Source organism: Eschrichtius robustus, chromosome 18, assembly GCF_028021215.1.
Source record: "Eschrichtius robustus isolate mEscRob2 chromosome 18, mEscRob2.pri, whole genome shotgun sequence".
Lineage (NCBI taxonomy): Eukaryota > Metazoa > Chordata > Mammalia > Artiodactyla > Eschrichtiidae > Eschrichtius > Eschrichtius robustus.
Genome location: NC_090841.1, coordinates 71,654,406 through 71,669,990, shown reverse-complemented (window position 1 = coordinate 71,669,990; position 15,585 = coordinate 71,654,406). Strand labels below are relative to the sequence as shown.

Genomic DNA, 15,585 nt, shown 5'->3' with positions numbered 1-15,585 from the left:
GGAGTCTTTCCTCGCCTGACCGTCAAATGCTGGCCTCCTGGGCAGTAAAAGATTAACCTTGTACATGGGAAGAAAGGTTTGGCCCTTACCCTGTTCCTGGGAGGTAACCTCTAAGACTTTGGAATATCCCGTCTGATAAGAATGTCTTTGTTTACCAAGGACATTGGCATGCTGTGTAGTCTATGCTAACAATATGATGTGGGACCACGTGGAATCCGCTTGATATCTGGAGAGACTGGAAATTCACATCAGCCATGCAGGTGGACAGCCATGCCTACTGACAAACCTCCAATAAAAACTTTGAACACCAAGGCTTGAGTGAGCTTCTCTGGTTGACAGCTCTTCAGGTGTGTTGTCACACATCGTTGCTGGGAGAACTAAGTGCCATCCACATGACCCTGCAGGGAGAGGACAACTGGGAGTTTGTGCCTGTGTCTCCTGGACCCTGTCACAGGCACCTAGTTCCGTTGCTGGTTTCCATCTGTATCCTTTGCCATAATAAACTGTAACTGTGACAATAACAGTTTGCTTACTTCTGTGAGTCTGTCTAGTGATTCACTGAAGCTGAAGGTGTTCTTGGAGGCCCCCAGGCACACCTCCCACAGGCCTGTGCTTAGTTTCTTCTACTGCGCATGCCCTCTCTGGGTAACTGCATACATGGGGGCAGCTTCAAATGCTCTTAAATCTACAATGGTGGCCCAGACCCCTCCCCTGAGTTGTAGACCAAAATAGCCAGCCACCTCCTATACATCTCCCTGATGGCTCACAGGAGTCTCAAATTCGGCTTATGCCAACCAGCCGCTTGTCCACATCCCCAAACTGCCTCCGTCTGTATTGGCTTGATGAACAGCCCCACCGTCTACCCAACTGTCAGTTAAAAATCTATGTGGAGGGCTTCCCTGGTGGCGCAGTGGATATGAATCTGCCTGCCAATACAGGGGACACGGGTTCAATCCCCAGTCCAGGAAGATCCCACATGCCGTGGAGCAACTAAGCCCGTGCGCCACAACTACTGAGCCTGCGCTCTAGAGCCCGTGAGCCACAACTACTGAAGCCCACGCGCAACAACTACTGAAGCCCGTGTACCTAGAGCCCGTGCTCTGCAACAAGAGAAGCCACCACAATGAGAAGCCTGCGCGCCGCATCGAAGAATAGCCCCCGCTTGCCGCAACTAGAGAAAGCCCGCGTGCAGCAATGAAGACCCAACACAGCCAAAAAATAAATAAATAAAATAAAATAAATTTTTTTAATTTTTTAATTAAAAAAAAAATCTATGTGGAAATCATCCTAGACTTCCCTTTCTACTTTGCTTCCTATACCTAATCAATCACTAAGCACTGTTGGTTGTAATTACTAAATATTTCCCAATCTCCTTCTCTTTATCTCCAAAAATTTATTCTCTTAAGTATCACTTTTCCCATGGACTATCGCAGTTAACTGCTTAGATCTCTTCCTGCCTCTAGTTTTACCCCATTATAATCCATTTTTTTAACACTGCTGTCAGAGTGGTCTTTCTAAAAACGTAAATAAGGTCACGTCATTTCCTGTTTATTTTTTTATTTTTTTTTTTTTATAAATTTATTTATTTTATTTATTTATTTTTGGCTGTGTTGGGTCTTCGCTGCTGTGTGTGGGCTCTCTCTAGTTGCGGCGAGCGGGGGCCACTCTTCGCTGCGGTGGGCGGACTTCTCACTGCGGTGGCCTCTCTTGCCGCGGAGCACCGGCTCTAGGCACGTGGGCTTCAGTAGTTGTGGCTCGCAGGCTCTAGAGTGCAGGCTCAGTAGTTGTGGCGCATGGGCTTTGTTGCTCCGTGGCATGTGGGATCCTCCCAGACCAGGGCTCGAACCCGTGTCCCCTGCATTGGCAGGACGACTCCTAACCACTGCGCCACCAGGGAAGTCCCATTTCCTGTTTATTAACCTTTCCATTGTGTTTCACTACCTTTAGGGTGAAATACAAACTCCTTACAAGGCACTCAAGGCTTTTCTTCTTTGACTTCCCCTACTTATATTGGTCAGAATAAACAAGGTTATGCTGCGGTAACAAACAATCCCAAAATCTCAGTGGCTCAACAGATGACAGTGTGTGCATCTCTCCATGCTACAAGTCCATCCCAGGTGGAAAGAGAACCTTGCATGTTTTATTTCTCAGGGACCCAGACTAATGGAGACTTTACATTGACATATGTTTCCGCGATCACCTCAACAGTAAGAATGACTTGTGGCAAAGTCACATTGATCTTACATCCTCCACTCAGAAGCAACACATGTCTCCTCTGTGTAACACATATTTCTTCTGCCTACATTTCATTGGCCAAAACAGGTCACATGGGCTATAACTATCTGCAAAGAGGACAGAGACAAGCAATCCTACTAAGTGTCTGGGAAGCAGAGAGCTGAAACTATTTGGCAATTTGTATTGATCGCTACTCCATTACCTGTTCATACTCACTTATTACCAGTCCCTCAGGTAAGCCCTGTACACCAGGGCAACCAGACACTTATAGTTCTACACATGTATCACACATTTTCATATCTCTGTATTTTTTTTTAGTCTAAACATTTGTTTAGGATGCCCTTGGAATTTATCTGACTCATTGATAACTATTAATCTTTCAAGAACCAACATAGGTGTCAGCTCCTTTGAGAAATATCCCTTAACTTAGAGTTTCTCAAAGTATCTGTGGTGGAGACTTAGGTTTTTATTTCCAGTCCATCATGAACCAATACTTTTTAAAAATACAGTAAAATTAAATTACAAGAAAATAAAAGTTAAGCAAAGACACAGAAAATACAAGCCCAAATTTGTTATTAATAAATTCTGCAGGCATTATCAAATTATTACAAAGTTTCTGATGACTCCCAATGTCTATGCTTATCTGACAACTGACTGCTGACCAGTGACAAACAGTTCATAGATCGTGATGGGCCCAGGAACTGTGTTTCTGAGTGACACTGCTCTAACACATGGCCTGTTTTCTTCCTTTCTCCAACCCTACCCACGGGGCCTTGGGCACACTCACAACTCCTTAAGCATACTTCTGTCAGACCCTCATTAAACTTGATTGTAACTGTTGGCTTATTTATCTATTTCCTCTATAATTGTTACCTCCTTGGAGTCGTGAACCATTTGGCTCTGAAACCTCAGGATCCAGGAGAGTAACCAGCAGATAACTGTCATTCAGCACATTTTTGTTAAATGAATAAAGAGGTAAATAAATAATTAGCCCACCATTTAAGAAAATCTTATTTCATATAGACAAGAGTACTACTCTCTTGGAATCTGCAAGGTAAAAAAAAAAGAAAATTTATTTAAGCTTAAGAGTGAAATAAAGTCAAATAAAGGTGATTCATTAAAGAACACACCTGTTTTAAATATTGAAGCAATGCAATTTGCCACGACTTGAGTTGAAAGAAATGGCAGAGTTTATTCGTAGGAAAAGATGGTTGTGTTCATTACATTTTACTGAAGAACATGGAAATGTCAATGTAAAAAAATATGGTGTAGTTTCAAGTGACGAGGAGGGAGGGAGTTAGTGGGTAAAACATCCTAATATCTGGAAGTTCCAGGCTGCGGACGAACCACAAGTGAAGTACAGGATTACCTATAGGATGCGAAACAATGTGGTACAAGGCTTATTATAGGAGCCTGCCTGCCCGCACATACTTTCTCCACCCACTCGCCAGGTGGCTCCACTCTCCTACTTGCCTTGAAATGCCCCCATTGGCCATCCTCTGCTTTCGCTGTGGCAGTCACTGTTAAGTGCATGTATGTTACCCAGGGGTGGTGGGAACAGGCTGAGTTGGGTAAGAATGAAATGCCTTTGTCCCTTCTCAGTGCAAATGTCAAAAGGTGTTGGAGGGAGATGGGCCATTTGAGCCTTTTGGGGGATAACTACCCTCAGCTGGTTTGGGTACGGATCGTGACGGGTGGAGCTGAGATGTTTTGGCTTCTGCGAAGTCTTGGGGCTCTGAAGTGTGTACACGTGGGGTGCCTTGCCATTTGTGTCCATGGAGCCCTCTGGAGCTGTGCAGGGCACAGCTCTCACAGGTGTACACAGTGTCGCTTGATTTGGGCGACTCTTGATGAGCTCCCCTTGACCCCGGGAAAAGCGTGAGAGTAAAGAGACTCTAAGGCTTCTTTCCTGCTTGCCAGTTAGAAGTTCCATCAAGGAACAGCGTGTGCACTGGATAGAAGCTACAACCCTCACGATACACCAGCCAGAGACTAAAGTGTGGCAGCTGGGCAAGGGACCCACAACACCTGTCCTCAAAAAAGTATGTGGTTACCCCCCAAAAGGCTCAGATGGCTCAACTCCTCCAACAACTGTTGACATCTGCAGCTGAGAAGGGAGAAAGGGAGCAGGCATGGGGGGAGAAAGATGATGTTTACCATCTTCTGCGTTCTTGTTCTTCACAGCCCCAAGTATCAGACTTGTTAGGGATTTCAGGGGTTCTCTAAATCTCCAGCATCTCTCAGTCTTGGCTCCACTGAGAAATGCACTAGCTATTTGACCCTGGACCTCTGTGCTTCTTTTTCCTATAGAGGAGGATAATGATATTTACTTGGTAGAGCTTTTGTGAGAATTTAAAAAAATAACATATGCAAAGGGTCTAGCACAGTCCCTGGCACACACTAAGTGCTTTCTGTGAGTGATGGTGACCCCAGAGATCCTGTCCAAGGGGCTGAGGCCAAGGGGTGGGTGTCAGTGTATGGTCCAGCAGCAGGGAGATAGTCTCTGCACCTAATACTTCTTATTAAACCATAAATTGTGAAAGGCAGAATCAGCACCATATTTACCTTTATATTCTCCCCAGAGCCTACCCCTGTGCTCAGCACATAGTATGATATCATTTTGATCACGGCTAGCTCAGCAGTTTATGGATCAAAACACCCCTGGATTAAGTCAGGAGATTCCAGTTCTAAGTCCAGCATTGCCAATAACATGCAGAATGACTTTCAGAAATGTACTTCTCTCTGAGAGACTCTGTTGACTGTCTGCTATGTGGTGGGCATGGCAGCTGCAGGGGGTACAGTCGTTAAGACAGATGTGGTCCTTGCCTCCATGGAAGTCTAATGATGGAGATAGACTCGGTATAATGATCACATGGTTAGTTAGTTACAACTGTGATAAGAACTATGAGAGAATATTCAGAGGGACCTAAGGATGTTTGGAGAGAGAATTCAGGGAAGACTCTTCCGAGAAACTGACATTTGAGCAGAGACCCAGGTATGAATTAGAGTTAGTGGTGTCACGGAAGCGAGCAGGAGGGAGTGCTCGCGGGATGTGTGAATGGCCCAAGATGGAAAGGAGCAGAGCACACTGTAGGACTATACAAGGCCAAGGTGGCTGAGCTTAGGAAATAAAGGTGACAGGAGCAGCAGGCAAGGGGCCAGGTCGGGCAGCAGCATCTGGGGCTTCAATCTAAGAGCAGTGGGAGCAGTCACGTGACCAGCGTGGCCACAGTGAGAGTGAATGGTCCTGGGGGTAGGCAGTAAGGAGTGCACTGTCTACAGTGAATTGAAAGACAATAGTAAAACTAAGTAGAACCTTTAATTTTCACCATGCACTGGCAATTCTATGTCAATCAGTAGTGTGTTAGTAAATGCTTAACAACTGGTTCTCTGGGGAAAATAAAAATGTATGTCTATATATACACACGTGTGTATTATAAATATTACAAATGTTTATGTTATAAATGACATACAGGATTTTAGTACACAGTTTACAAGTAATGATAAAATATGCAAATACTTTCCTGCAAATTCCACATGGTAGATGGATTCTCACAGAATGCTTTTGTTGATTTTTGTTAAAGGCTTATATCTGTATCCAACCAATGCTTGTAATGCAACCACGATTTCACAAATGGAATTGCATCTCAATCTGCCCTTTTCCCAATACATTTATTGTCATTAAATCTGATATGTGAGGGAACTCCCTAGCAGTCCAGTGGTTAAGACTGCATGCTCCCAATGCAGGGGGCTTGGGTTTGATCCCTGGTCCGGGAACTGAGATCCCACGTGCCATGTGGCACAGCCAGGAAAAAAAAAATCTGATGTGTGATCAGCTCGACTATTTTCCCCTCAGTCGTCAGATGATGAACTGGCACCTGACGCTGAAGCCTCGGCTTCCCCAGCGTGGTGCAGTCACAGGGATGGCAGGAGCGGGCACCTGCGTCTGAAAGAGACGTGTCCAGGGGAGCCATTTCCAGGCCTGCTGGTCAGGAGCCCTCCCTGAGGATGTTGTCAGAGTGAACTCTGACTCCACAGCATAACAAACACCACAGGTGTGGGAGGGGGAGGGGGAGGCTTAAAACCACAGAATTGTATTTCTCCCAGTTCTGGAGCTTCGAAATCCCAGTGTTGGCAGGCCTGGGCTCCCCCTTCCCAGCCTCTGGTGGTGGCTGGTGTTCCTTGGCTTGTAGCTGCACCACTGCTGCCCCTGCCTCCGTCACACGGCTGCCTTCTCCTGTGACTTCAGGTTGTCTTCCCTCTGTCTGTCTGTGTCCAAATTCCCCCTTTTGATAAGGACACCAGCCATATTAGATGGGGCCCACCAAATGACCTTATCTAAGCTTGATTATCTCTCTAAAGACCCTATTTCCAAATGAGGTCACCTTCTGATGTGCTGGGGGTTTGGACTTCAATATATCATATCTGATATGTGATCAGCTCGACTATGTCTCACCCTTGTACAAATTAAACCCATTAAACTAAAATCTTTTCATGTCAGCACTAAGCGCAGTACTGTGTTAGTAAATTAAGTTTAATCTGCATTATTATTTCCACCTTCACTTTCTTTAGTCTAGCAAAAAAGACAATCAGCAAAACACCAAATCAAGCTCCGATTTGCATTTGCCAATTTCCACAGTGTAAATACTCCCACAGTGGCCAACTGCAATCTACCAATGTGACATCACTGAATGTGGGTTACAAAGACACACACAGTAGCACAGCACTGAACACAGCAGTGGAAATGGAAAGAAGTGTTCATGTTTGACAGACATGTAGCAAGTAGAATCTTGGTGACTTGTTAACATGCCAAGGGTGAGTGCAGAATTGGGGAACTACTGGACCCATCACTATGACAGGGAGACCTGAAGAGGAGCAAGCAGTGAGAGCACGCGTCCCATTTTGCATGTGCTCCATGCGAGGTTCTTGTGACAACCAAGTGGAGAAGCTGAATAGGAAGCTAGATACTCGGGTTGGGTTTGGAGCTCAGAGAAGTCAGGATCCGAATTGCAAATTTGGAAGATACTCATTGAAATGCTGGTGGTGTGTTAAATCATGCAGGGAAAAGCTGTGGCTTGTGAGGAAAGGGCCAAGACCTTTAAAATATGTCATTTGGAGGTTATCAAGAAGCAGATAAGCAAGCCAAGGAGACTGGGGAAAAACAGGATGCAGAGTACCGCTCTCACCAAAAGTGTTCTAAGGAGGAAGAATGAACTTTGCTAAAAGATCAGGTAAAATGAAGTAGGAGAGTGTCCTTTGTATTTAGTGATTGGGGGTGTTATTGGAGACTATAGCCAAGGCAGTTTCAGTGGAATGTGGAAAGCAAGTGAATGCGAGTTGGGAAGCTAGAAAAGTGTGGGCAACCTTTCAACAACTTCAGCTATGGAGAGTAGAAGCAAGGCGGGGGGGGGGCAGCTGGAAGGGTACGTGGAGGAGAGAGGAAGGCTTGGGGCTGATAAATGCCGATGATACGGATCCAGTCGAGAGGGAGATACTGAGCTTAGATCGGACTCTGTGATACTGGGGGAAAAGGCGGGATGGGGGGAGGGTTCGGAATCCGTGTTTTTAGGAGTAGCTTTGTAGGTTTGGCGGTGGAAAGTGGGGAAAGTTTCTCTTTTTCTTGAAGCAGGAGACAGAGTAATCTACTAAGAATGGGGGTTATGAAATGCGCGGAGTGGCAATGCCGTTGGGAGTGGAAGTTTAGGACACAGTGACTTGGTGAATGGTCGATGGATGGATGGCGGATCTGGCCAGGTGAAGGGCCACAGCAGGGTTCGTGGGTCAGCAGGAGAATGAAGACCAGGGCCGTGGAACAGGATCTGCTAAAAACAAAAGCCCGGGCAGCAGGACCTTGGATGGAAGAACGCAGTTTCAGTTCTTTCCTGAGAGGCAGAAAGTGGAGACACACACTTGAAACAACTCCTCCCAGACAGGAAGAAGTCTAGAGTTCTGGTCGTTACGACCCAGCTCCTTTTCCTGCAGGGACCCTGCAGTACCTCCGCCGAGCGCCACCGACAGGGCGAGGACCGCGAGACAGGCCAGGAATGGGCTCCAGCGCGGCGGACAGCAGGAGGGGGGGAGATGCGCCCGCGGCGGCCCGCTCGGGCCCGCTCCCGCAGCCCGCCTCCCGGGGCCAGGCTGGGGCCGCCCCTTCCCGCCCCGGCCCCGCCCCCGCACGGGCTCCGCGCCCAGGGCTCCTCGCCCAGAACTCCGCTTCCTCCTCGGCCACCAAGTCAGTCTGTCCCTCCGACTCCTCCGCCGCGACTAGCGCCCTCTGGCCTGACGTCACCGGCGCGCCCACCAATGACCTGAAGAGGGACCGGCGGCGGCGTGAAAGTGACGGCAGAAGCAGCCAATGGCCGCGAGGAGGGGGCGGGCCGAGGCGGGAGTGTGAGAGTGAGCGCCAGTACGCGTGGGGAGTTGAGGACTGTGCGGGAGGCGCGGGGCGCCGGGGGGGGGGGCGGGGGGCGGAGAGCGGGGGAGCGGCGCGGGAGGTCCCTCCCCCTGCCCGGCTCCGGGCTGGTACCGAGAGCTGCCGGACTTCCAGCGCCCGGGAGGGAGATGTGGCCGCCGCTCGGGCTCCTAGCAGGTAACGCGCGGGGCGGCCCCTGCAGGGCCGAGCGCGGCCGAGTACCGCGGGGCGAGCGGAGTTGGGTGCGGAGCGGACGCGGGGTCCTTCCTCACTGCCGCCGCGCCCCGAGCCCCGCGGTCCGGCCCGGGCCGGGCGGCTGCGCTGCTGGAGGAGTTGGCTCCGGGACCCGGGCTGTGGCCGGGGCCGGGGTCACCGGGGATGCGGGCCCCGTCGCCATGCGCCCGGGTGTAAGCAGCACGCGGGACAAAGGGCGCGGCGTGGAGGGTGCACGCTCCGCCTGCCCGCGCCCCTGCGCTCTCATCGCCGCCCCTGCTCGCTCCAGCAGCGTGGCGCTCCGTCGACCCCGGGTGCACGGGCTCCTTTGGCGTGTCCCCGGAGCGGCCACCGGGCCGCGGGGCCCCGCGCCACCCCGCGCCTGGCCGCCAGCTGGCCGCAATGCGGGCGGTGGCTGGGCGCAGGCGGGCCGCTCGGCCGCGTGCTCTGGGTTAAAGGCGGCTCCCCTGCAGCGCCGCGAGTGCCAGCCACTCGGCGCTGGCTGCCGGGCAGAGCGGCGTGCCCTGGGTCGGGGCGCCCGGGACCACCGAGCTGCCACTTCTCTGCGCGGGCTTGGAGTTTGGGGAAGCAGAGCAGGTGGCGTAACCGCCGTCTCACCTCCAGCGAACTCCGCGGGGCTTCTGGTCTTGTTGATGTTGTGACTGTAGGCTGTGTGTATTTTCTTCTTTTTTTAACCACACACAAAAGAAGGGAGGAGTTAGAGGAAAGATCTAACCAGAGCACTGTGAATCGTGCCACACTGCTCTTTCTCTCGGAGAACAGATGGATGGGGAGAATTTCTTGAGAAACAATTAACAGTGAGGACTGACTGGATCCCCTCCCTGTCCCCTCTTCCCGCAGTCCCGACCGTGCCTGGCGCGCCCCAGATGGAGGTGGGGTAAAGTGACACCGGCCGACTTAGATGGGAAAATGGCTACAAGCTAGCAAGCTGGAAACTTTCTGGGACAGTGGAACTGTGAATGTCGAACCTCCGCAGTCATTGTTGCTATTGGCAGGCATGGCCCTCATGTGTTACTGAATTAAGAAACTGGGAAGGCAAGCACAAGAGGAAGATACCTCGAGTAGCATTGTGTTCAGCGCTGCGTGGTGGAGAGCGGTAGAGATGATTGTCTCCCGTGCCTTGGGGGCCCCAGGAGAGGAGCAGCCAACTCAGGTCTCCACATGCTGGGCCGGAAACGGCTGTGTTCTTTATTCTGATTTCCAGAGGCACTGTCTCATCTCAGCCTGGCAGAGGGCAACTGGTGTGTGGGTGGATTGTTACTGATGAGGTAGAAAGGCTAGTCTGATGCGAGAAGGCCCTTCAGTGTAAGGGGAAGAATATTCTTTAGTAGGTGGCTGCTGATTTTTCCATGGATCACTTAGGTTTGATCTGCCGTCCTCTTTACTGCAGTCCAGGCTGCTGTGTCAGCTGTCGCCAGGTCCCCAGGGTTCTCAGCTCAGTGACTGATGTTTGTTTGCTTTTGAGAGGTGGCATAGGATCCCTGTTCAAGGTCTTTTTGACCTTTTCATTGATGATCGGTTAATTTGTTTGAACCCCCTGAGCATAGAGGCTTGATATAAGGAGTTTGAGAAATTGAGAATAAAGAGACTTCTGCTTCGTTCCAAGTCCAACTACTCATAGGCGCTAGTCAAGTCTCAACACAGTGGGAGATCGGCACAGGAGTCAGATAGGAATCAGAACGCCAGCATTGTCACTGGTAAAACTGGCTGGAGCTCTGCTTGGGCTGAGCCTGAGGCCACTCTGTTGCTCCCTTATTCTCAGTTCGTAAGGCAAACTTACTATCCAGCCGGGGCTCCTGGGCAGGACGTCCCCTGGAGAAGGGGAATGGGGCCATGCCTCCCAGGGCCCATCCGGAGAGAAACAGAACGTGTGCCTTCCTGGTTCATGGCCTGGATACAAAAAAGGTGGAGGGGACCTGTCTCCCTCCATGTACCACCTCATGCCGGCAGGGCTTCTTTTACCTGAGCACCAAGCCTGGCTGGGAACATTGCAGAAAAAAGGCCATCTACTGTTGGAGGAAGAGGATCAGGGTGTACAGCTGTGCACTTTATGCTGGACATACAGATGCCTGGCCAGGGAAGCAGTGCACCGGGTCTGCCCAAAAGAAGGGTGCCCTTTTTTCTCAGTTGTATCGGGTCACCTGATGGGCTACTGCTGGCCTTGGTTGGTTAGCGCATCTTCAGGAATGGCAACACTGGTGATCCCAAGACAGGAGGTCAGGGGCTGGTCACTTGGTACTAATCTCTCCAAAATGATTACAGTCATGGGAGCTAATTGTTTCCACATATGCTTTTATTTAATCCTTAGCACAACCTGCTGGAGTCAGTAGTGATACCCTATTGTGCTGATGAGGAATGGATCCTTAGAAAGACTAGGTAGCTCAAGGTCATGCCAGTAGCCAGTCCAAATCTGTGTGCCTCCAGAGCCTGTGCTCTCAACCACTGGGCTGGACCGAGGTTCCTAACGCACTGTACCTGTATCGCATTTGCTAATCCACAATATTTTCCGAACCATCCTCCTATACCCATTAACAATCACGCCTGAAGTGGAAAGGGCATTTGTGAGTGTTCTCAGGGGCAGCAGAGATGTGAGAATCTTGGCGACCAGGGGAGGGACGCAGCAATGAGGAGGGAAGAGCCAGCCGGGATGGGGACGGGACAGATGCTAGCCTTCATGATGTCCCTGCCAGAGAAGAGGGGGAGCTCATTCTGAGATTGCCTCACCCATTCTGTTGACTCCCCGAGGAGTCCAGGCCTGGCCCCCTGGGCACCCGAGATGTTCAGGTCTGTAGTCTGCCTTCCGTCTGCCTCCGCTGTTGCCTGAGTACCAAAGCGATTGGTGTGTGCTACAAACAATCTGAGATGAAAAGGGAGGCTCAGCAACTAATTTAGGAGCACAAATTATTTCCTGACCCAGTATTCTTCCTGGAGGGCCATTTGAACCTCACAGAACCGTTTGTGAAACACTATTCAAATATTTGGGCCTGAAGCAGATAACATCAAGATGAGTTATGGGACCGTTTATCAGCTCACAGCTCTGTTTTGCATTTAAAATTGATAAAGAGTATTTGCTTTCCTTCACATTCACTCTGTAAATCAAAGAACGCTTTTATTCCCTCCATGTTAAGTCAGGGTAACTTCCTAACTATTCAGTCCTTTTCACTTATTTATTTTAGTTTTAGTAGCAGGGGTAATTTCTTTAGCTGAAATGTACACACAGTGGTTGGGGCCTGTGTCCCCTGTGACCTCTGTCGTGTTTGCAAGTGTGATTTGGATTTGACCAGTGGTTTATCCTTTCAGTGAAAAAGAAAAAGAAAAAAAAAAAAGCAGCAGATAGTGGCTGGAATATTCCTCCCCTCCCCCCCCCCCGCCCCCCCTCACTTGCTGAGAGCATGAGTTACATCAGGTGGAGAAGCTCTAGGGCCCAGTGCCGAGAGAGTTGCAGAGCCTTTCATTTCCGGATTGTAAACTTGAACCGCTTTCCAGCACCTGTGACCTCGGATGGCCTCTTGGGCTGACTTCTTATTGATTCCATAATCTGGGGTATTTCCTTGGAGACCTGGAAACAAATACAGTTGACCCTTGAACAACACGGTTTTGAACTGCGTGGGTGCACTTATATGCAGATTATTTTCCGTAGCAAAGACTACAGTACTAAAAACAAACAAAACAGAACCGCAGGGGGCGTGGGTTTGATCCCTGGTCTGCGAACTAGGATCCTGCATGCCCCACGGCGAGGCTAAAACATAAAAAAAGGCTACATTACTACAAGATCTGTGGTTAATTGAGTACCCGGATGGGGAGGAACCACAGATACGAACTTATAATAAGTTATACATAGATTTTCAACTGCGAGGAGGGTCAGTGCCCCTTACGCCTGAGTTGTTCAAGGGTCAGCTGTACATCTAAACTGCCCCTCCAATCAAGGGGCCTGGGGTTTTCTTCCATGTCAGCATGAAGGAGTGGGGCCCTGCTCCCTTACTGGGGAAGACGAGAGCCTCAGTACCAGTACACCAAATACTCCAGAGGATTCTCAAAAGAGAATAGTTCTGTGCCTGTGTTTTCTCCCTCTTTGAAGAAAGTACTAGTAATAACAGGTAACCTTCCCTCGGCGTTCATTAAACCCAGGCAGTGTTTCTAAGCACTCTAGGTGGGTGTGTTGCTTAACCTTCATGACGACCATGTAAGGGGGGCCCAGTTATCGTCCCCATTTTAGAGGTGAGGAAACTGAGGCCCAGAGAGGTGAAGTAACTTGGCCAAAGTTACACAGGATTGGAACCTCTAAGCAGTTTGACCCAGACGTGATCCTGGTAGAACCAAAGGAAGTGCCTATTGAGGGTGTGGAGAATGGGGACAGATGCAGTGTGATTGGAGGGGAGGGGAAGTTTGATATTTGTTTGGGCAAGTTCCAAGTCAGGAAGCTGTTAGGCAACTCTCACTGCTGGAAAGTTCTTTTGGTTTGCAAAGTACACAGGAAGTGGACTCTTAAGGATAGATGGCACACACAAGGCCACAGAACTAAGAAATGGCAAGGCTGAGAAACGAAATTTCTGGCTTTGACATATGCCCCTTTGAAGGAAAAGTTAAAAGAAGTGTCTGTTTTTAACTTGACTCCTTCACCAATATTGGAGGTCGTGTCCTCACCTGGAATAGCTCCCCCTGTTCTCCTTTAGGGTACAGTTCATCCTTCTGGAATGATGCTGTCAGTCTGCAGTGTGCCCTCCTTCCTCTGTCTGTCCCCTGTGTGGGAACCACGGTCGTGTGCCCTGCGACCTCACCTCTATTAAACTCTCTCTCTCCCAGATTTTCATTTAACTGGCAGGAGTGTCTGTGTTCTGCAGAGAGACTGTAAGCTCTTTCAGAATCAGGACCATGCTTCATGCACACACACGAACACACACAATGTGCTCAGACCCAACAATGAATATTTATTGATTTTTCTCGGTTGGAAGAAGCAAGATGGTAACTTTTTTTTTTAACTTTGTAAACTGGTTCAAGGACTATAAAAATGATTTGCCTGATGGGGCTGATAAACGTAGGATTCCCTTAAATCAGTGTTTCTCAAGGATAATCCAGCATCAGAAGCCCAAGGACTTCTGACTTGGTAGGTTGTATTTGGGCCCAGGAGAATCTACATGTGTCCCGCGTGATTTTTCTGTCCACTCGAGTTTTGAAACCACGATGTAAAGCTGTTAATGATCACATCCTATAAACTCACAGCATAAATGCATGAGACTATCTAGCTCTTTTTCACTTGAGGTAAACATGTCTACTGTATAAACATTCCTAACAAGGCATTGATGAATATTTATGTCGTGTCACTTTTCTTGCAGGTTTCTAGCCAGCATAATGCTGGAGCGAGAGGCCGGCGGCCCGCAGTTTTCAGGATGGCCGAGTGGGATGCCAATTTGGATCACATCATTCCGTCTTCTGTTCTTCCTCCTCTCTGGGCTAAGTTACTTGTGGGATTTGTTTCCCTCGTGTGTTTCGCACGTAGCTACGATGGAGACTTTGTCTTTGACGACTCTGAAGCGATCGTTAACAATAAGGTTCGTATCTTAATGTCTCTTTGGTAAACTGACATTAACCACGTGCCTACGTCCCTACGTGATGCTCTGCGTCGGTGTTGAATGATTCTCTACTGAACTTCGGCTGAGCCTTTGCCTGGGCCCCCATCGTGCTCTGGATTTCCCATCTCTTTTAGAGAGCATCTCCTTGATTTAGGGCCCCTTTCATCACTGGCAGCAGGGTCTCCAAGCTCTGCCTAACCTCAAGCTTTACCCTGGCTGTGTGCCCTACATGAGGCCCCAGTCCACGCACGTATCAGAGAGACCATTATTCTAAGATGACAAGGCCAGGGTTTTGCAGGGCATTGCAGACTATTTCAGGTTTTGTGACAGATTTCCAGAACTCTAGGCCAGAACAGTCGCCCCTCACACACACACACACACAAATCATGCGTTTTTCCCCTGCCGAAGGTGCATCCGCAGCAGCAGGCAGCGAGCTGGCTTCTTTGTCCTTCGCTGAGAGCATCAGGACAGCCTGCTGACAGCTGCGGAGGACCAGGATTTTGCTGCCCGCAGAAGCTGCAGTTCCTGCTCATTTCATGTTTGGAGACTCAGGTTTGCTGAGTTTGCAAAATCCCAGCCACTTTTGCTCACCAGTAGACGCAGGGAAAATGATATTCTCCTTCACTCGCTGACTAGAGGAAGGGAAGAAGAAATAGGTTTGTGGGAAGGGGAGAAAAAAGGTTTCAGCGAGCTAAAAGAAAATCAGAACAAGAAACTTGGAGGCAGGGAGAGCCCAGAGGAGAAAGAACGTGGAAACAGCACAGGTTAGAGCCTTTGTGACCATCTCACCACTCAGCAGATATTCTGTGCGAAGAGAACTTGAAGGAATTTACTAATCTCTTTCTCTAGTAGATGAAATTGTAGCATCTCTTTGTAACACTGTCCTTAAATGCTCCTAAAAAGTTTGAAGTCATGGATTTCCCAAATTCAGAAAGAGTTGTTTTCATATTGAAAGTGTTGAGAAAAATTCTGTACGTAACAAACAGGTGTTCTGTGGGGCGGGGAAGAGAGGGTGAGGGGTAAGGAGATGGCTGTTTTGCAGATATTTTATTTGTAACATACTCTAAATGATTTTCTGATTTTCTCGATTTCCACGGCAGACTCCAGCCTTGTTGATGTTTATTTTGAATCCAA

At 49.2% G+C, this 15,585-nt stretch overlaps 1 protein-coding gene across 4 annotated transcripts in view; it reads left to right on the top strand.

The window, feature by feature from the left end:
* The first annotated feature begins 8,481 nt into the window (after positions 1 to 8,481).
* Positions 8,482 to 15,585, top strand: part of TMTC4 (transmembrane O-mannosyltransferase targeting cadherins 4) — a 61,421-nt gene continuing 54,317 nt past the window's right edge. For 2 of the 4 annotated variants that reach the window (XM_068526357.1, XM_068526358.1), the window contains exons 1-3: positions 8,712 to 8,824; positions 9,722 to 10,034; positions 14,215 to 14,430. In XM_068526357.1, coding sequence (XP_068382458.1) covers positions 9,984 to 10,034; positions 14,215 to 14,430 — 267 coding nt within the window. In that variant the 5' untranslated portion in view covers positions 8,712 to 8,824; positions 9,722 to 9,983. Of the gene's footprint in view, positions 8,642 to 8,711; positions 8,825 to 9,721; positions 10,035 to 14,214; positions 14,431 to 15,585 lie in introns of those variants that run through there. The other 2 variants (XM_068526360.1, XM_068526359.1) reach the window with 2 other exon arrangements.